The 21,565-nt window shown below is 34.6% G+C and overlaps 3 protein-coding genes across 10 annotated transcripts; 1 reads left to right on the top strand and 2 right to left on the bottom strand.

The window, feature by feature from the left end:
• Nucleotides 1–594: 594 nt before the first annotated feature.
• On the bottom strand, nucleotides 595–9,476 carry SIZ1A (E3 SUMO-protein ligase SIZ1a). 4 transcript variants are annotated; one of them, XM_014764551.3, is made up of 17 exons: nucleotides 9,312–9,476; nucleotides 9,080–9,203; nucleotides 8,310–8,390; nucleotides 7,839–7,881; nucleotides 7,535–7,610; nucleotides 7,151–7,313; nucleotides 6,823–6,953; nucleotides 6,128–6,196; nucleotides 5,461–5,548; nucleotides 5,300–5,375; nucleotides 5,051–5,124; nucleotides 4,823–4,930; nucleotides 3,990–4,151; nucleotides 3,801–3,905; nucleotides 3,631–3,711; nucleotides 2,321–3,542; nucleotides 595–1,260 (listed from the first exon to the last, which is right to left on the bottom strand). In XM_014764551.3, the coding sequence occupies exons 2-17, from the start codon at nucleotides 9,101–9,103 to the stop codon at nucleotides 1,121–1,123; spliced, it is 2,643 nt and encodes an 880-aa protein (XP_014620037.1). In that variant the 5' UTR covers nucleotides 9,104–9,203; nucleotides 9,312–9,476; the 3' UTR covers nucleotides 595–1,120. The 4 variants fall into 4 exon arrangements, with proteins under 4 accessions (XP_014620037.1, XP_006592224.1, XP_006592221.1 ...); XM_041007421.1 differs by lacking the exon at nucleotides 595–1,260 and adding an exon at nucleotides 1,664–1,777; XM_006592161.4 differs by lacking the exons at nucleotides 9,080–9,203; nucleotides 9,312–9,476 and having other exon boundaries at nucleotides 7,428–7,610; nucleotides 8,310–8,340.
• Nucleotides 9,477–10,657: 1,181 nt separating this feature from the next.
• On the top strand, nucleotides 10,658–20,223 carry LOC102666460 (pentatricopeptide repeat-containing protein At2g27800, mitochondrial). 5 transcript variants are annotated; one of them, XM_041007422.1, is made up of 4 exons: nucleotides 10,679–11,212; nucleotides 11,810–11,997; nucleotides 12,219–13,662; nucleotides 20,032–20,223. In XM_041007422.1, exons 3-4 carry the CDS (start codon nucleotides 12,330–12,332, stop codon nucleotides 20,076–20,078), a joined length of 1,380 nt encoding a protein of 459 aa, XP_040863356.1. In that variant the 5' UTR covers nucleotides 10,679–11,212; nucleotides 11,810–11,997; nucleotides 12,219–12,329; the 3' UTR covers nucleotides 20,079–20,223. The 5 variants fall into 5 exon arrangements, with proteins under 5 accessions (XP_014620039.1, XP_040863356.1, XP_014620040.1 ...); XM_014764554.3 differs by lacking the exon at nucleotides 20,032–20,223 and adding an exon at nucleotides 13,852–14,890 and having other exon boundaries at nucleotides 10,681–11,212; XM_041007423.1 differs by lacking the exon at nucleotides 20,032–20,223 and adding an exon at nucleotides 14,567–14,890 and having other exon boundaries at nucleotides 10,681–11,212.
• On the bottom strand, nucleotides 18,890–19,548 carry LOC100526863 (uncharacterized). Its single transcript, NM_001248255.2, is given in 2 exon segments — nucleotides 18,890–19,354; nucleotides 19,450–19,548. Coding segments are annotated over 2 exon segments (273 nt in total). The 5' UTR covers nucleotides 19,536–19,548; the 3' UTR covers nucleotides 18,890–19,167.
• Nucleotides 20,224–21,565: the final 1,342 nt, after the last annotated feature.

Consider the following 21,565-nt stretch of genomic DNA (forward strand, 5'->3'; position numbering starts at 1 on the left):
GGTAATGTTTAATGAGTTTGCAACTCATTAAAAATGTCCCAGGAGGTCTTTGGAATATCTATGAGAAGCTTAGAAAATTTTCTCTTACTCAGCATACACCCCTATTTTAAAAAAAAAAATCAATTACTTATTCAGACGTGCCTCTAGTGTGTCTCAGCGTCTTTTTCATAGCTTATCCATCATCCTTTCCTTACTACGTATCAAAAAGTTACAAAAACTTGAATTTAATATAAATTGAATTCACTACATAAACAACCAGCACTAAATGAACAGAAATGGCAATGGTGACCATAACCAAACGATGTTCCTCCAGTGTCTACTTTTTTATACAGCAGATATCAACCTATATTGATCCGCCAAACGAGCTTAAAATAATAGCTTAATCAATTACGTTTCGGGGGCTCTTTTCTCTTTACTCAACTATGCAAACAAAGAAAGCTCATCTGAAATCAAATATAGATCCTTACGGGGAGGCATCACAGATGCCTACACATGTTAAACAAATATCAACGTCCAGGTGTCATGAAATAGGCGTTTACCATTCTTGGCCAATCATGAGGCATGATACTGACACAACAGAGTATTCTAGAAAAATGACCAGAAACAATATCTTTGATTTCACTGTTGGATCTGATATGGCTAAACATTTACAGGTTATTGCTCTTAGCAGAGACAAAAATGCAGATATAATGTTCCACCCAACTTTTTTGAAAGTTTGAACTACCAGATTTGAATGATTAACTATACAATAAACCAGCACTATAACCCCGGCATACACCCTCATAAAAAATTGACGGGAATAATAGCTCTTAGCAGATATAATGGAGAGTTTTTGGCTGATAAAGTCCATCTATCAACATCTGCCACAAGGACAATTTAGATATCAAGCATAAAGAATCATTACGGCCACAACATCTTTGCCAATGGGGGTGGGTGCAAGCATTTTGGCACAGGGTAATTTGTAGCTCTGTTCCACCAGAGATGCCTCAGACCCATTATCATTATGTATTAATTGCCATTTCATGAGGACCAAAAATGCCTCTCAACTTTCTTCAATTTTTCTAAATTCGAAATCTGGTGTTAAGAGTACCTAAAATTCTTGAGACACAAGGTATGACCTTTACTCTGAATCTGAATCAATGGAAAGGTACAAGCGGGGCCTTACTGAACGTTTTTGGCGAGGAAAGGAGAAAGGGCTATCTGATCTTTGCCTTCTTGCCCTGTCAGATCTAACATCATTCATCCCAAGGAGTAAAGAAGCTGCATAAAGAGGAATAACTAATCAAGAAAAGTAATGGAAAAGTAGAATTTCAAAACAGCATTAATGATCATTAACTCAGGTCAAAATGCAATTATCTGATAGGGAGGCAAACAAAATGAAGGTGAGAAGAATGGAGGAAGGTGCAAAATGCATATAGATGTAGAGAACACCAACCTCCTCAACTTTATTTAGAGATTAACATCCTCCACATTTTCAAGTAATAAAAATAACCATTTATACTTTCTGATTTCTATGTAAGTAAACAGATTATGGGCATTTGGGTGATTTTAGGAATAGAGTTCTAAAATTTCTTTTTCTGACACAAGGATATGATGCATCAGCAGATTAACACAGCCATATAGTGTATCTTGACAAATCCACAACTAAACATTTGAAGGTTTCTAACCATTTAACAGAAGGTATAGCAGTGCTCGATGCAAAGAAACTGAATACCCAGCTTCCAATCCTCCTTCATAGCCCCTCTCAAATAAACTTGATATGAAGCTTAGGGATGTACTAAAAATCACGCATGAAAGAATTAAAAACTCTCCATCTCAGAAGAATTAAAATCTACGGTAGAGACACATAGATAGCAGAGACAGGTGTCCAAGAAAAAAAATTAACATGCTTTTAAGAATGCATACATTTTCAAGTGTTAAAAGGATAATAAATATTCTTGTCCCAAAACTCAATTGTTAAGGCCAATATGTTCTATTTAGCAGAGTATGTATTTTATCAAACTACTTTATAATTTTTTATTATAAATTACATCTATCTAAACTAAAATACATTATGATGTATTACATATATAACAAGGACATACTTTTATTTTATAAAAAATCTGCTATTTATTTCTTTTTACTTTTATTAATTTAAAGGATATGGTCAATTTTGCTTCATTAAATATATTTTATTATTCTCTCCGTTGAAAAAATGCTCCACTTCCTAGCTATAGTCACACTCAACTGCACACTGCCATGAAATAAAAACTAGTTTCCAACAAGAGTAACTTCCACTAAAAAATAAGGAACATTTCAGCAAGGTCAGAGAGCAACAAACCAGTATCATCCAAAGTATTCGTGGCACCTTCTCTGGTTGGGATTTGATGTCTAGAATTCAACCCATTTTGAGTGGAAGCATCACCATTGTTACCACCAGTCCCACCTCCAAGACTGAGGGATATCCAATCCTCCTCAGTGCAGACACCATTAGCCACACTTGCTTGATCTCTCAATTCATTGTGCATGGATGAATCTGCTGGTCTTGTGGGGAGAAAAATCTGAAGTGAGGGATCATCTCCACCAAAGGCCAAAGGATTGTCCACCAAACCACCATTCAAATCAGCATCTGACCGACCAGCAGAGGACTCTTGCAAGATACTACCAGATCCCAAAGCAGTATTGGGAGCCAATGCATAACCATTTAGTGACGAGGAGCAATTCATAGGACCATGCTGCAGATGGACCAACGCATCAGACACATCCGCATCAGAACCAAATAACTGGAATCCAGGACCAGCCTGACTTCCAGAAGGCAATGACCACAGGGAAGACATCCCAAATTCATCATCATTAGGAAAGAGTCCTAAGCATGAATTTCCACCAAGATTATGCTCTTCAGTATATGAATCAACAATTACAGGTGGTGGTACAGAGTAACCATCTGTAGCATCATTTCTGTTGTTCTTATAAGCAATTGCAGGAGATACCAACAAATCATTGTCTTCTTCAGAATCACTAAGAACAATAACTTCTGCACCACCCACCTGAGCAGAAGTGTTGGGTTCATTATATTCATATGCTAAATCAACATTATTGAGACACAAAGAATCCATCTCAATCCCATTTGTAGTGGAATGGTCAATATGCCCACCACCACCCTGATTTACACTAGGGTCGTCACCATCCCGACCACTTCCAGTGGCACTGCTGCTCATTGGAATAACAACCTGTTCGGGATTTCCAAAAGCCCCTTTCAATTTATTACCAGAAGAGGTGTTTGTGCCCTCAGGTTTACTGACTTCCCAAACTCCATTGCGATTCTTCCTTATGCCAAGTTTTAAACCAGCCGGACAGTCTGAAACACCTTCCTGTTTAACCTGCTTCAATGTATCCACTCTCTTGACATCTCCAGCAGTTGACACACAGAGGGTTCCATCAGGAAGGCGCCACTGTGCTAGATTCCCTAATTCCAGGCGTTCACTTTCACTCTTTACCTTAACACGCCAAGAACCATCAGGCTTCACCTCAATCTCTGCAATTTCTTCGCCACAATTCATCATCTGTACCACCAATATAATTTAAATAACTACAGAATTTTGTCGAATGGAAGATTTATGAACATAAGAAATTAAATTTTCAAGTAACTACCATAGAAGTGATGCGATTGAAATAAGGGTCAATGATGATATTCTCCAACGCATAGTTTTTGAGACATATAGGACATTGCCACTGAACAAACAATTCAATTCATCAGACTTAAAAATCACAACTTTGGGGAGTGGACACTTCATGCAATATAACATTTGTTAGAACCTTACCTTCCTTGATCGTTGGTTCATTTCCACAAACACTTCAAGATCAAAGCAACCCATGTGAATACAGGGTTTAAATCTTCCAGCAATCTTCATTCTTGAACCACTCATCTAAAATTTTCACCAAAAATAAAAAACTGATTAGTAGGACTTCATGAATTGCTAAAATAATTCATCTATTGATGAAAGCCATACAGGACAACGAAGGTTGACAGTGAAAGTATCTGAAACCACTTCCAAATCACTGTCACTATCAGCATCATCAACTGCATTTCCACCCCCAACACAACGGCAGACACGTGCAAGGGCGTCTTCAAATTTCTCACCATCAGACTCCTTTGGGATTGAGTTTAGGATCTAGATAACAAAGACTCAACTATTTAACAATTTACAAGAGTAACGGAAGGGAAGAAGTTGTATGTAAGCATATTCACAACAAAGTAGGAACAAAAAATTCAACACCAACATTTAAAAACAGACTGATAGGACAGTTCAACAATAGACAACCAGGCTTCCAGTCTGTCTCAATAACAAAAAACAAAAAGTTGAGCCAAAAGCAAGTCAACCAATTAAAACCAGAAAACTTGGTCAAAACCCAAACCAGATCTAGTTATCATTATGTGAAAAATTCAACATTTTTTATTCAAAAAAGTCTCATAAGCCAGACAACTTAAGCCAAAATAATGCTCAAGAAACTACAAGACAAAAATCAATACAAAATAACACTTTCTGAAGCCCATACACATGCTTTCCAATTTATAGTGGAAGAAGAAACATCTTCCAAGGTTGAGTGTGGTTAGGTGTTATTCAAAATTGTCAATAAAGATAATTGCAAAAACATGTCATGATTTGTCAAGTTTCAAATTTTAAGAAATCAATCAAAAGGGACCACATCAGGAACTTTGCCCAACATCATACAGGGAAATACTTCAAACTTGATTATTCAATATCACAAGGATGGATTAAGGAACCAACAGTAATTCAAAATAGTTTGCTTATAAATTTATCAAGCCAAGAGAACAATCTACCTGCTGCATACTGCGCCTTTTAACAATACGAACCCCTAAACAAAAAATGCGAGCATCACATCCTGTTAAGGAAATCTTATTAATTCCATCTTTTGTATATGGCGTGATCTGACAAAGGAGAAATACAAATAAGAAAGTGAATAAAACAAATACAAATAGTAAATGAACTAGTGTCTCACAATTTTAAATAGTTGTACAATTCATAACTGTATATGACAACAAACTTACAATTGGACCGTCATCCCGACCATTAGCCCCAAGCAACTGTGAACCAGGTCTGTTAGTTGCACGAACAGGAACACCTATATAATCATAATGGTCAAATCAAGGAAAATAGATTTCATCACAAACAGATATTTGGTATTTTACTTTAAAATTATGTGCTTCTAGTCCCATAACATACCATGAAAAATAAACTAGACTTCCAACATGAAATCTAACTCCAAATTAGTAAGGAGAGCATGACTTAAAACATACCATTGACCTGCAGGTCTGTATACTGTGGCCATTGCATCCTGAATGGAACCTTGTCGTTCAGGAGCATACACCAAGCCTACAAGTCATTTGTTCAATAAGTAAGCAAACCAATGCATAGAAGAATATGCATTAATATACATGCACTGAAAATCCAAACAAACCTCAACATCAAATTCTGGTTTTGATACCAAGTCCTTGTCAGCTCTAGTCAGTTGAAATGTTCTCTCCACACTCTGCACTGGGTTGTTTCTGAAAAATTCAGAAAGGAATATGGTTAACTTAAGTCATTCAGGAAGAAAGCCACATTGAAAATTTGGTTTTAAACATCAATGCAGATAATTATTTGCACGGGGTTGTGTCTTGGAAACAAAATGAAGTTTAATAGCCAAACTCCACCTAATAAAGATTTAAGGAAACATTGAGATAGAGATGAAAGAAAAGGAGAAAATGTACAATAGGTTATTTTCCTGAGTAAATTCCACCACAGAAAAGCAAATTCAACACCTAGAGAATTTTAATTAACAAAACATACAGTGCACTGCATCAACATAACTCAAAAGCAATTAAAAAGCTTATCATCAAGCCAAGGAACTTGCACTCGTGCTCAAAAAGAATTAGACAATTCCCCCCACTGCACTCCCCCCCCCCCCCCCCCCAAAAAAAAAAGAGGAAGAATTCAAGCCAGAATGAAGGACATTTTAGTCTCTTATATGCAAATTAGATAACAAACAGTATATTTAAAATCCAAGATATATATTAACAAGGCATTCAGAAATAAACCCAATTACACCAAATTAATTTCAACAAACCCACACCACGTGTACTCACCCATCAGTTGGATTACTGGTTGTGGTCAACTTCACAGGATGCAAAGGGTGCGCCACTGAAACCCAAAATCTGTAACAGAAAAGAGCAGAAGATACAAAAGTTGAGTGGAAAAAATATGAAAAATAGTAAATAATATGTTCTTTGTCCATTAGGCTATTTTTTCCTCCAGGGGGTTGCACTTGTTTTAGGCTAATTGAAAAATAGTAAATTACAGCAACACCCCTTGAACTTCCAGCTTTTATTCAAAAACATGGTGGGGTTATGAGTAACAGAAATCACAAACAGAAGCCCAAAACGAGCGTCGATAAGGCTATTTTTTCCTCCACCACTGAACTCGCTGACTAGCCCACAAACTCACGAGTTTAAGCAATTCTACTCAAGTCTGCACGAATCCACCAAAAAACAAGTTTGCTTGCGAGTTCACCCGGTTGGTGGTTGTGCACTCGTAAACTCGTGCAATTCTACGAGTCAACTCATGAATTTGATAACCATGCTCACAACTACAGAAGCCCAGTTCATCATGCAATCATAAGGAAATGTTAACCATGCAACCCAAGAAGAAAAATGGCATGCTAAAACCCTTTAACATGAAATTCAAAAATAAAAATTCATCACAAGGAAAACCCAGTAGACAAATCATTATTGCTCACTCCGCATATAGCTATTAGCTAAAGTAAGAAAGAAATTTGACATACGGATCTGCACGAGTGAGACGACAGAGTTCACAATAAAATTTATCAGGAACTAGTGGGATGCCTTCAGTAGGTTTCTCTGGAATAATAACGCAACTGATGTGTTGCCACACATGGCATCTTGCATCATCACACTGCAATACGACAAGGAAAATTAAAATTCCAAAATTATCATAGTAAGCAACATATAGGAGCTATAATGAAAAGTGCATCTGAACACCAAAAAAGCGGATGGGATTATAAATTGACTGAATAAATAGTATCTGCATGTACTGATGCAAAGTGTTTCTCTTTATCATAAAGAAAGAAGAAACCATATTTAATGGTACACCTTGACCAAATTCTCTGTTTCCAATCTACTTCCACATAGACAGCGAATCTTCACATCTGGTTGAAAGGCATCATCAAATTCACTTTTAACCTTTACACTACTGCTATCTGATGCACCCTGTCCCTTAGAAGCTAGATCAGTGGCCCCTGATATCTGCATTTTCCTGCATAAAAGGAAATACAAGAATGTGAATAAAAGATAACAAAGTCAAAGACAATAAATTACAGCATATATGGAGCACTATAATCGACTTAAACCAGACCTAATAGTAAGGTACCAGATCATTTATGTGAACTCAGCCAAGTATGTTACGTCACTGCATGCATCTGAAGCATACAAAAGCTAGAGGAAAATATTATCAAGAGTGTTGTTGCTAAGACTGACCTATATGTATCATCCACTAATTTTGCTACCTGTTCTTTTCCACCACCAGCATTCTTCTTAGCCCAGATTTTTGAAACTGGGAAAAGAGCAACAAGTTGCTTAGTTAACAGGAAAAAGGAGGAAGGAGAGAGAGAATGAGGCATGTGAGCAAACTGTAATTGGACACACTACAAAGTAAAGTGAGCCTCATATTTATTCCAATGTATAGGCACAATCACAACTCAAACAGAAGAATTGTGAAAATAAAACAGAATTAGACCAAAGGTTGACTCCTGTGGGTCTGTGCATGTGTGTATAATTGTACCTTGTTCATCTGAGAGAACAGATAATATGCGATCAACAAGATCCTACAAAAAAAGACAAAACACAGCATCAGTGTATCATCCAAAAACTGAAAGACAGCATATTAAATTTAGGATTAAAAAGGAAATAATCCATGGAGTCCAAACCAAAGATACTACAACAATATAATGAAAACTAATGTCATAAATTGACAATATCCATATATTTTATGAGTTATGAAATCACATTATTAACCATTAAGTATGATGTCTAACCATACAGTCCAAATACAATGATCCATATATTGCATGTAACATGTTGAGAAAATGCAAAAGAAAAGAAAATTATAAACAAAAGAACTCATTATAAACAGCAATCAGGGAATAAATGATATTCAACAGGGTGTCAGTCAGTACAAGCGTTCAAGGTTTCATCATAGAAAAAGCCTCACAATAACAAAGGCAGACTAGGTAATAGTATTTTATTATCTCACCTGCTTCTTTCCCTGCTTTGAAAGGTGTAACTGAGTGAGCACATCTTTGAGCTCTTTTATACGAAAATAGTTTAATTTTTCCTACAAAGAGATGTCAATAAATCAGGAAAATGAATAGTATACCCCAATGATTAATACAACAGTACACAAAATCCAATACTCAAATAGAAAACATTAAAAGCAAAAGAAGAAAACAAAAATACCACCGTTTGCAGAAGTAATGCAAATGAAATTCAAGTGTAGCTAAAAAGTAGTGCAGGATCAAAATTGAATAACTAAAAAGTATCTAACCATGGAATCACATTGTCCACAGAGTATCCAATAATATCATTATCAATCACAACATAAATAATGTCAAAATAGTAAGTACTGAGTAGTTAAAATCGCAGGAAAAAATAAAATCAGTTACAGGATACAAACCAAAAACTATATAAAGAACAAAAAAAAAGAGCTAGAAGTCCAACCAATCAACAAGGCTCATGTATAATTTTCCAGTAAGAAAAGCCCCTTCATCATCCGTGCAAATCCAATTTTAATAACATACACAATTTGCTTCATCGTGTACTTCTGATTACCAAATAAATCATAAGTGTTTATTTTTATGAAAAGTACAAAGCAAAGTTAATTAGCAACACATGCAAAATCAACGCGTTACAAAGAATCCCCCAGCGGAGGGAAAGTGCTTAATTGTTCATCTATAAGTCAATTCAGAACGAGCGTGCGTAAGAGACACTAAACTTAAAAAATCAAGGATGTATCGAATCGTATACCTTGACGCTCGGTACCAAATCCATGCCGTCAAACCCAAAAATTCTGCCCGAAAAGAATCACGAGAATCACCAACCAAAAAATCGACGACGAAGCTAGCGCATGCTGACCCCAACAGCACTCGGTCTAATTAAAAAAAAAAAAAAAAAGAGGAGAGAGAGAGAAGCGAATTATGGAACAGAGCGAATTGAAAATGGAACGGTGAATGATCGATGGAAGGGAATGAGTTGCTACCATAGAAACGAAGGATTGGAGGTGGTGGCGATTAGGGTTTGGGGGTTCACACCGACTATTGTTTGCACACGGCTTGTCTCGTGTTTGTTGGGGGTGACTGGGTTTGCTTTGCGTGTTCTTTTGACCGAGGATCAAAACAATACCAGAACAAATCTCTCTCTCCCCACTTGTAAAATTCGGACCTATCGCCAGATTATCCAATCCGGTTTTTCTACGGCAACACGTCCGGGTTGGGTTTCGGTGCGCTCACGTGTACGACCACACCTATGTCAATGTTATTATTTTAAAATAATAAATATTACTAATACGCTTCCAAACATATTCTTTTATTAGTTAAAATTTATTGAAAATTAAAAAAAAATTATTGGATCTTATATTATACTTAATGATTCTTTTTTCTAATTTTATAATTTTCAATGAAAAAAATTTTTAGTCTATTGAGAATAATGTATTCAAAAAAGTAAGTAAAAAATGTGTAACTAATACTTCTCTTTTCAATAAAAAACATTGATCAAGATAAAAATGTAGAAAGATAAAAATGTAGAAATTAATAAAAATTTGAAAATGATTGGTTAAGTGGAACAATGCATAACTCTGTACTTTTAATGTTATAGAGAGGAGTGTTGCCATATTGGATTAGATTGAATTAGTCTTAGAAAAAAAAATCATCTAGTCCAATCATTTTAGTTTTTTTTTGGGTAGTAAGTAGGGGTGTTTTTATATTAGATTCGATTGAATTAAACTTGGATGAAAAAAAATCATTTAATCCAATTATTTTAGTTTTTTTAAATTCATCATCCAATCAATTTTGTTTAAAATTTTGTTTTTAATTTGTTTTTGATTGGATTGATTTCCTATTTTAATCATGTTTTTTTAAAAAATATATTAAATCATGATAAAAATTAATTTAAAATATCAAATATTTCATTTATAAATCTTTATGTAACTAAATTTATTTATAATTAAATATATTTTATAAATAGGTATTAGTTATGTGATAATTCTATAACTATACAAGAAATAAAATAATATAAACATGAGTGATATTATCAAATTATGAATAAAAATATATGCATATACATGCAAATTTGGTTTGTTGAATTGGGTTGGATTTAAAAATTAAATTTGATTCCATCCAATAAAAAATTTCATTCGATTTACAGTTTTTGGATTAATTTTTTCGATTCTTATTATATTGGACCGGTTCATGAACAGTCCCTGGTTGCAAGTTCAAGTCCTTACCTGGCTCTCCGGGATGACTTGCTTTTACGTTTTCATGTTCATTGAACAGTGTTGTCTTCATTTCTTCTATTTATTCATATTGGGCTAATTTGTGATCGTGTCTCATATTTGAGTTGTTTTTTATTTCATTATGGACCATTAATAGATGATGGGCGTACAGAGAATTGGACGCAACTATTGGCACTACCAAATTGACTAGTGACACTACCAAATGGAGTAAAAAGACATCCCTGCCCATGCCTATTTATCATCCACCCCTCCATCCTTCTCTTTCCCTTCACCTTCCTCGGACCTCCTATTCTTCTTCCCTCACGCAACTCACGTCATCCACACCAACACATCCCACCGGCGAGCTCCAAACAGAGTCACCTCCTCCAAGTTGCCCCCAAAGACAAAATCGCACTTGTGTCACACCCCATCGTTGAGTTCGAAGCAACCATTGAAACGTTCCCATCAAATCAACATCGCCCCACACCGACCATCACCCAACAAGATCGGTGTCACGCCGCATCGACCTCCTCGCCCCCACCATATCTATGTTGTGGTGCATCAAGATCTAGGTCAAGCCACCTACGCCATCAAGATCCGCTTAGCACCACACACCACTTGCCCTGTCGAGATTCAGCACCCGTGCTTCTCGTTTTGGGATTTTATTAAAGGTTTTGTTGTTATTCAATTTATGTTGTTGTCAATGGTTTTGGGATGATGCTTGAGTTTATGATGTTAAGGTAATTAGAGATGTCGAGTCAACAATAAAAATATGATTTCATTATCATATAACAAAATTTATATTTTCATTGCACACATAGAAATGGAAAAATAAAATAACAAAAATACGATTATGCTATACATTGAATAACAAAATTGTATTTTCAATATTGTTTTCCACCCCACTCAACAACCAAAACCAAGAAATTGTTTCGAACAAAGACAAACTAAAGGGAGAATTTTTATTTAGATATATTTATATATTTATGTCATTTTATAAATATATTATTTTCTTGTTCTCTCATTCTTTTCTCTCTTTTCTTGATCATCCATTTCTTTCTCCCTTTGAAGTTAAAACAAATAAAAATGGTCAAATAATTTTTATTTTATTTTAAATTTGCCAAATAAATCTTCCGTATTTATTTTCTTTGTTATACGTAATTTTTTTTCATCAAATATTGGTACCAAATTGTTAGTTATTATCAATTATTAATTAATTAATTTCAATAAAAAAAGAAATACCAACTGGACTTTTTTGTTTCTCCCAGTCCCATGCAACTCAACTCGGGTGCTAATTTGGTGTGGCGGGTTGGGCCGGGTATGAAGAAGCTTGCCCAAATACGGTGCCGTTTCAGCCCAGGTTTCATTCCTTCCCTTCTTTTCCCGTCCAAAGACCCTCCCAAGTGACGGTGACGGCGCTCGACGGCGACGGCACTCTGTTTCAGCGTTCTAACTTGTAAATTTGTTCTCTCCTATTCTTTTTATTGATCCTTTTGCTTCCTCGTTTCCATTTCACGCTATTATTGAAGCTGTTCAAATAACCGAAATTTAAAATTTCGTTAATCGAAAACATTCTCGTGCAATCCTCGTATAATGATGTCTATGCATATTGCTTTTTTTCTCTTAGCTCATACTCATTTTTCCTAATAATAATTTAATTGCATCCTTTCACTGCAGACTGCACACATCCCAATCCCCTCTGTTTTCGTTTGGATTGATTAAGGTTGTCACAGCAATCAAGTAAGCACTACACAACCACACTCACTTTTCCTGCTAAACTAAACAAAAATGTTATCCTTTGGTAGAAATTGCTGCTTCAAATATCCTGGTACCTACTTCAGGAGGGGGAATGCCTCAAATCATACTAATACTATACTCTCCACAAACTCATTTTGCCCCAAATTTCCTGACCCCAATTACCCTTTTGGAAAAAATCCACGGAGTACTCATTTCTTTCACCATGCCCACAAACTTGACCTCTTTTTATTCCAAATCAACACTAGTTACACTCAATTTCCCATCCCATTTGCACCCTTTAATTCTCACTATTCAACGAAGGCTCCTTCAAGATCTTACCAAAGACGAGCTCGAAAGAGGTTGTTAAAGTCCTCCAAGCCTACACTAGACCAAGCCCAATTTCAGCTGGCTCTGTCCCAACTTCCCCCGAGGTTCACTCCTGAAGAACTCTGCAATGTGATTGCTCGACAAAATGACCCTTTAGTTTGCTTAGAATTGTTTCACTGGGCGTCTCAGCAGCCCCGCTTTCGACACGATGTGTCCACGTTTCATATCACCATAAAGAAGCTTGGCGCTGCAAAGATGTACCAAGAAATGGATGATATTGTGAACCAACTGCTTGCAGTTCCTTTAATTGGTTCAGAGGCATTGTTCAACATGGTTATATATTATTTCACTCAGGCACGGAAATTGACTAGAGCTGTCAATGTGTTTAAGCACATGAAAAGTAGAAGAAATTTGAATTGCTTTTTTAGGCCTTCTATCAGGACATATAATATTCTTTTTGCCGCATTTTTGGGTAGAGGGAGCAACTCTTATATAAACCATGTGTATATGGAAACAATTAGGTGTTTGTTCAGGCAAATGGTCAAGGATGGCATTAAGCCTGATATTTTTTCATTGAATTCTATGATCAAAGGATATGTGCTATCTCTTCATGTTAATGATGCGTTGAGGATATTTCATCAGATGGGTGTGATCTATGATTGCCCGCCCAACGCACTAACATACGATTGCTTGATTCACGGTTTGTGTGCCCAAGGCAGAACAAATAATGCTAAAGAATTGTATTCTGAAATGAAGACGAAAGGTTTTGTTCCTAGTAGTAAATCTTATAATTCGCTTGTCAATTCTTTGGCACTTGGTGGAGAGATTGAGGAGGCAGTAAATTATCTGTGGGAGATGACTGATAAGCAAAGGTCAGCTGATTTTATTACATATAAGACTGTACTGGATGAGATATGTAGACGAGGAACAGTTCAGGAGGGCACGAGGTTTTTGCAGGAGTTGCAAGAAAAGGACCTTGTAGACGGGCATGCTTATAGGAAGCTTCTATATGTGCTTGAAGATGACTATGGGAATTCAGTGAGCAGAATTGATTCAGGTACTGTAATCTTCCATTCTTTTACTATAGTTGGCTTTTTCTTTAGTTTGAAAGCCAGGAGTTATATTTACAATTTTGCATGCTATGTGCCAAGTTCATATTGTCTTTTTGATATCACATGTATAGTAAGGCACATCCTAATTTGTGTGGCTAACAGTGGGTTTATAACTTCTTGGGCTGTTTGACTAGCTTCCTTCCTATCATCCCTCTTCCCGTCTGCAAACACCTTGCCCTCTTCTTGGGCTGTTGGATGATGGGCTAGTCAGGCTGCCCAATAAGCTGAACATGCTGAGGCTAATGTTGACAATCAAGTCCTGGATCAGATCAAATGCCTCAGAATGGAGTCAAATGAAATAGGTTCAAACCTTAATGGATGAAGGATTATGAATATGAAGTACTTTAGCCTGTTTTAGTGGTGAATTTGGAATAAAAGATATGGTCTGCGAGGAGTTGTTGGAGTGAGTCCTGAAAGGAGTTTGTTAGGGTGGTTATTTTGTATTGTTGTATTGTGTTGTTTGCTTGCCTGTAGGTTGTATTTATCATTAGAGGGGTTATTCTTATGTAGGTGATGCAATATATGGAGAAGCTAGTGAATGAAAATATTCATTTTCTCCCATTATTGTTTCACTTTTGTTGTGAGGAGTCTCCTCCCCTCAGAGAGTTAGTTCCCTTTTTTTCCTATCAGATGCCACCTTCTTGGTCAGCACAGAAAATTGACCTTACACGTGCTTTTCATGGAAGCAGTATTGTTGAAGAACACAAAGGTTGTATAGGATGGTTCATGCCTTATATTCTGTGCTACACCAATATGCACACCCACACACCCACACAATGAAGGACAATGCCTGAAATGTACAGCTTGTAAAAGTTCATTTACTGATTTAGTTGTTTTCATTATGCTTAGAGCAAATGCAGTTTTGAGAAAACTTTCTTAGCATTTGGCCTTGTTGAACATTTACACCTTGCTTTGACTCTCATCCTATCAGCAAAGATGTTGAGCTAATCCAAAGCATTAACTCGGGAGAGTGTAATATTTTCCTCAGTCATTTCTGCTAGTAGTTGTTTTGTTATGGATGAACTGTTAGTTAGTGAATCTGTCAGCTTCTCTAATTCTGTTATAGTAGTAATTCTCTCGAGTTAGGGGCTCAAATGTAAAAAAATATGAGCATCTCAACTTCTATTGTATCTGATTTTTCAATTCAGAAATACATTTTCTCAGTTTTGCTTACAAAATATCTCTATTTTCTCTGAACTCAAGATCTGTAGTATAGCTCAAATCTATTCCTCACACCACCCTTGGCAAGAAAATATGCATTCCTTTTACTTTAACTCAACGTTTATGGAAAAATGAGGTTCCCAATGCCTTGCCAAATGACTATTACGTAGATGATCACATTCTAGAGTGTGGAAAATTAACATCACAACTGTATCATGAATACAGCTTAATTAAATATTCAGTTTATGTTTTTTTATTGAGTGGGATTTTTATTCACAGCTTATATGTGAACTTTACTGAAATCAGTTAAAAACAAATTATTTTTGTAAGTTTTCTAGTGAAGTTTATTAAAATAAACAAAAAAGAGTTTATAAAAAGAAGTACTTGTTTCTAGCAATCGGAGGACCACTTTAGAGTTAGATGATTAGATCACTCGAGTTCAATCATGGCCCTAAGATAGGCCAGGGTTGCCAAAAGCGTTGCTCTCATCATTTATTGGTATTCCTCACTGAAATAACTGAAAACCAACTTAGACAAATGCTATTGTGTGATATGACTTGTCGTAAATTTAACGTGGCAATATCTTAATTGTTCGTGTTAATGAATACCTTGATTTTTAGATAACAATTAAATTCATTCAAGCTAATAAGTAAAAGCGTTTATCGGTGTAAGCAATCTTAATTACCATTCAATATATATGAACTAAAGTTAAGAATTTAATTTAAATATATTGATAGTGTAAATATTTTCATCTAACTATCGATTGTTATGTACAGTAATTTTATAGAGTTTTACGACAATTTTGAAAGTCATACTTCACATAATTTCTGATTAGTTTGTAAGTGTAAATGATTTTCCAGTAATAATGCATGAAAATAAAACTCAAAAGTTAATGAGTAAAAACTTTTATATTGTTAGTATATTAAATCAAATCATTTTGTTATGCTGTGTTTTTTTAAAAATTAATAAAATGTATTGACCTAAACAGAAGAGAATAGTATATTCTACACAAGGTTATATTGAAAAGACTTTTTCTACCCAAACGGTGTAATTTGTTTTCAAAATTAATAAATTAGTGTATTTTTTTAAAAAAAAAATTGGGATAAGTGGTAGTTGATGAGTATAATGTTGGATCGAGTGGCCTTATAGAATAATTAAGAGGGGGAGTTGAATTAATTATTCCTAAACCTTCACTAATTAAAAAATTACTCTTCTAAGGGTTTTACTAAATTGTTAAGAGAATGATGAGTAGAAGAGAAACTTAACAGAAAGTAAAAACGGAAATTAAATGCACAGCAGAAAGTAAAAGAGTAGGAAAGAAGAAAACAAACACACAAGAGTTTTTATACTAGTTCGGCAACAACCCGTGCCTACATCTAGTCCCCAAGCGACCTGCGGTCCTTGAGATTTCTTTCAACCTTGTAAAAATCCTTTTACAAGCAAAGATCCACAAGGGATGTACCCTCCCTTGTTCTCTTTGAACTTAGTGGATGTACCCTCCACTAGAACTAATCCACAAGAGATGTACCCTCTCTTGTACTCAGTCAAACCCAAGTAGATGTACCCTCTACTTGTACCACAAAGGATGTACCCTCCAATGTGTTGAGACAAAGATCTCAGGCTGTTAAACCTTTGATACTTTGTGAATGGGGATACAAAAGAATTCTCAGGCGGTTAGTCCTTTGAACACTTTTGTATTAGGGAAAGGGAAGAATCAAAAGAATTCTCAGACTATGTCATTTTGAATTCTTTGACAAGGGAGAAGGGAGACACAAAAGAATTCAGGCGGTTAGTCCTTTGTTCTTTTGAAAAAGGGAGAAGAGAGACACAAAAAGAATTCAGGCGCTTAGTCCTTGGCGAATTCTTTTTGGCAAAGGGAAAAGAGAATGAAAAGATGAATAACACAAGTTTTCAAGGTTTGGAAAACCAGAAAACTTCAGAAAGCTTTTGGTACAAAGAAGAAGAAGAAGTTCAAAGAGATTCAAGGCTTGTAAAGGATTGATTGGAAAAGTAAAGTATGAAAGAATGAATTGATTGAATTTCTTAAAAAATACAAAACAAAGTCTTGCTTTTATAGACTCTTCATGTCAGGTCAAGAAGACCATTTAGAAGAGTTATAATTTTTAGGTTAACTTAAAACCAATTTGAAAAAGTCAAAAACTTTTTTGAAGAGTTACATCTTTTGATTTATCAGAAACAATCACTGGTAATCGATTACCAAATTAGTGTAATCGATTACACAAGGCTTTTAAGTGAAAGGATATGACTCTTCACATCTGAATTTGAATTTCAACGTTCAAGGGCACTGATAATCGATTACCAAAACATTGTAATCGATTACAGCTTTTTGAAAATAATTGGAACGTTGTAAATTCAATTTAAAAACTTTTTCAAAACAATTTTGCTACTGGTAATCGATTACAACAATATGGTAATCGATTACCAGAGAGTAAAAACTCTTTGGTAAAGGTTTTGTCAAAAACTCATGTGCTATTCAAAGTTTTGAAAAAAATTTTAATACTTATCTTGATTGAGTCTTTTCTTCATTCTTGAATCTTGAGTCTTGAATCTTGATCTTGATACTTGAGATCTTGAATCTTGATTCTTGATTGTAGGCTTTCTTCTTGAGTCTTGAATTCTTCTTGATTCTTGAACTCTTGACTTGTTCTTGATTCACTTAAGATGTTCTTTGATTCACTTGAGTTGTTCTTTGATCTTTTGAGTTTTTTGTTCATCACCTTCGTCATCATCTTTTGTTGTCATCATTGTTATCATCAAAACATCTTTGAATCATTTTTGATTCATCATGAAGCTTTGCTTCCACATATAATTCTGTGTTTGTCATATATATATATATATATATATATATATATATATATCAATTTCTTATCAAGCATATAATGTAGTCCTTATGCATATTCCTTATATATGTAGTGCTTTATTGTTATGTCAAAAATCATATTATGTAATTGAATAAAAACACATCATTGTATATTCAAATAGATATGCTTGATAACGAGTAAAATCAAGTTTATTGTTTCTCTTGGTGCTTGTCATATTCTTCACAACTCAACTTTCTTAATATTTTCTTAAAAATCAGTCATATTTGATTAGGGGTATTCAACTGTTTGACTCAACTTGACAAAAATCTAAAGATCGAAACTGAATCAATTAAATAAGTTTAAATTCTTAAACAATCCAACTTAAACTGAACCACTATAAGCCAATTGTAATTAGTTTAGCTATTAGGTTGGTGTTTTGTCAACCACCCGACTCCAGCGGAATGTGTATTCTATTATTAATATTTTTATTACTTTTTGGCTTTTTTTTGCTATTATTTAGTCGTGTAAACCAAATATAGCAAAATATGTTGTTTATACCTCTTTTAATGACATGCTTATTTGTGAATTTTGGATAAAATCATATATATTTTCTTTTTTTTCAAAACAGAATTTTGCATTTTGTAAAATAGGGGATTCTGTTGATTTGAAACAACCGAACACATTTTTTTATTAAATTGGTTTAGTTTGGTTTGCATCGAGATTTTTTTTTTTAAAATCCAAACTAACCAAAACCAATAAAAAAATGTTTGATTTTAATTTCATTTTCTCCCAAATTCTATCCCATGGAACCTGTAAATCACCCATGTTTGATATAAATGAAACAAGAAATTAAGAGTGTAACTTGAGCCTGAAAATTGAGATTTCAAATATGTAAGCTATATGCTTGACGTTTGAGCCATATATCTAAGACCTACAAATGGCATTAACACTATCAGCCAGACAAATAATCCCCCAATGGAGAAATTTTGACAAAATGAACAAATTTAACATCACAACATTGATCAGGTCAAATTGAACTCCGCCCTCTACTAAGTTACGTTAATGATGTACATATACACATACAATATCTTAATAGGAGAATGGGAATTAATGATTAAAAGGATGAACTTTAATTTCACATAGTTAAACAAAATAAAAAGATATAAACATAACAAAGAGAAGCCAACTTAAACTAATAAGATGTACTTATAATTAAACATGGCAACAATAAAAGTTGATAAAAATCAAATTCATATCCTATAAGGATATGTGTTTGAATCACACCAACGATATGATGATTTTGTTGATAGGTTGTGAGTACTCCTAAATATTTTTTTAAACTTGGAGGCCTACTATAATTCCAGCAAATTTTCGAAATACAACCCACCCACGACAATAATACAACACAAATAGTAACATAATAGAGTCCAGAAATTAATAGTGGTGAAGAATTAACAGGCTATGGCGCTATGCAGCTTTTGCAGTTAAATCCAGGTAAGTATGAAACAGATCATGCAGGATGACGTCATCAAGATCTCCATATTCCACAAAATCACTTTCAAAGTTGTTTCTGTGGATACCCTTTTGTTGATTTGTGTGCATAGCACCTCTTTGCCTCTTCATGGCCTTCCTCCTACGCTCATGATCTGCCATCCTACACCATCAAAGAGCATGAATCAATTAGAGAGAGAAAAAGAAAAACATGGAGGAGAGTGAGAGGGAGTTAAAGTTATTAGTAAAATAGTGTACTCTTTAGGGAGAGCAAGAGGGTGAGTAATTCCAGAGAGACAAAGTGGAAGGCCATGAGTTGCACGAAGGTTTAGCATGGACTGCATTTGAGTTTTGAGGGAAGGACATGGACAGAGAGAAAAAGGTAATAAATAATAAGGACAGTCTTTGATTGATTTGTGAGCATTTATTTGTTTGTGTGTGACGTCTCTCTCGTCCTGTCCACCCAGTGTGTTTTTATGGCAAAAGGATCACATTTTACGATAGCTAGTAATTATTATTTCTGTAATTTTGGACCATGGGGCATGGTAAAATTCTTTTACCTTTTTTTATTTGTTAAATAGCAATCAATCAATGACATGTCTGTCGGTTGGTTGGTTGGCTTAACATTCAAACTTCACCACAAAATTGGAAATTCTAGTCTTTTACTTTAGGCAACTTTGTTTAAATTTAAAATAAGTAATTTTAAAATAACAAATTTGCATTGACGTGAAAATTAATTATGACTACCCTGAGCTTGAAGGCAATATTTTTGGTGAAACTATACATGTTGGCATGACACTGATGCCTTGATCAATAGTAACATTATTATTGTTTTTTCAGCAGGAAATTTCTATGCACCTTCTAAAGATAAGGTCTCTGCTCTCTAGAGGCAGCACAAGAGATGGAAGGAAAAAAGCACGTGCAGTTTTGGGCATTTAAAATTCACTCTACTCGCATACCAACATTCATGTCAATCCAAAGGGAACGCAGGTATATACCATGCATGCCCCACAAGATTTTTTTAGCTGAATGTGCGTATAACTAGATTACTCTTTTTTTCTCAATTGTCTTCACCTTTCTCATCACATGATTGTGAAACAGGAGCTGCTATGGTAAAGGTACAAGTATTTTTTTCTCTTCAGCAAAGACAATGGTATCCTAAGGTAGGAAAAACAGTGACAAATCTAGAAATTTACTTTAGTGGGCAAAAAAATAATTTACAAAGAAAAATATTTAATTAAACAATTTTTCAAAAAAATAAAATGAAATCTAACTTAATGAGTCAATTCAACCCTCCCTTAATCCATTGGGTTGATGAGTAATATAGTTTAACGAGTTGAATCACATAAATGACTATTTTGAAAAAGGGATTGACGCGCCAGATTCAACCTATTTTGACATCCTTTCCTAAGATATGCTCATGAATAACAGATTAAACCTTGATCCATAGTAAAGTTACCATATTACATTAAGACAAGATAATTTGCTCCTGAAAGACCTTGGTTCTGTATCAGATAATCTAGACCAACTCAATGCAAGTTTCTATAAATACAATCAACGTTATTATAGTTTGTGAAAATTTATTACATATTATCACTTTGGTGAAATCATTATTGTCTTGAACATGAAATTTATTTCACAAATACTCAACTCTTGCTCACAATGTCTCAGCCGCTCCATGCACAGAATATTATCGTTTTTAACTGGTTCAATTGCTGCCTATTCAACAAAGTGTATAATAAAAAAGAGATAAAAAGAAAAATGACATAAAAATATATAAAAAAAGAGAAGAGAAAAAGGTTATCCAATACCAGTGAATGTCGATAAATAAACATTAAACTAAAAAAATAAGTTACAGGAAAATTTACAAAAAAGTATCGTATAATATCTCTCCTAACACAATCATACTGTCGCTTTTAATTAAATGAAAAGTTAAAGCTTCACTTAATCCATGAGTGCACAAGCATTTAAATAAAAGAATGATTATGCCAAATTCTCTGATGCCAAAGACACAAGAAACATTCATCAATCAAAAGGAAGAACCAAAGTATAATTATTCTTAGAACCCTACCATCAATTCCAGGTTGACTATTACCTATAGAGGATGTCTGCTAATTTATCGTACCACCTTATATATTCTGTACACAAATTGTTCCTTATGCAGAAATGTACAAGTAGATGTTATAAGCAAGCCAGAATCCCGAGTTTCCGAAAAAAACTTGTGTACAAGCATATTTCTCAAAAACCAAAATTCCAAGTCTTTCAATAATCCAGCTGCATCAACAGAAAGCCAAAACTAATTCTTCTTGCCAAGCATAAGAAAAAGATTGTTGGAAAAGATATCTCTCATTTCAATGATTTTTACGTCTCTAAG

The sequence above is a fragment of the Glycine max genome, chromosome 12 (assembly GCF_000004515.6).
Source record: "Glycine max cultivar Williams 82 chromosome 12, Glycine_max_v4.0, whole genome shotgun sequence".
NCBI classification, from domain to species: Eukaryota; Viridiplantae; Streptophyta; class Magnoliopsida; order Fabales; family Fabaceae; genus Glycine; species Glycine max.

Excerpts from the sequence above, each read along its gene's own strand:
- SIZ1A (XM_014764551.3), bottom strand. The coding sequence starts at position 9,103 with ATGGATTTGGTACCGAGCGTCAAG. Across the intron at positions 4,931-5,050 it reads GTCGGGATGACGGTCCAATT|ATCACGCCATATACAAAAGA; the intron begins GTAAGTTTGTTG and ends CTCCTTTGTCAG. Across the intron at positions 3,906-3,989 it reads CTGTCAACCTTCGTTGTCCT|ATGAGTGGTTCAAGAATGAA; the intron begins GTATGGCTTTCA and ends TGAAAATTTTAG.
- LOC102666460 (XM_014764553.3), top strand. The coding sequence starts at position 12,330 with ATGTTATCCTTTGGTAGAAATTGCTGCTTCAAATATCCTGGTACCTAC.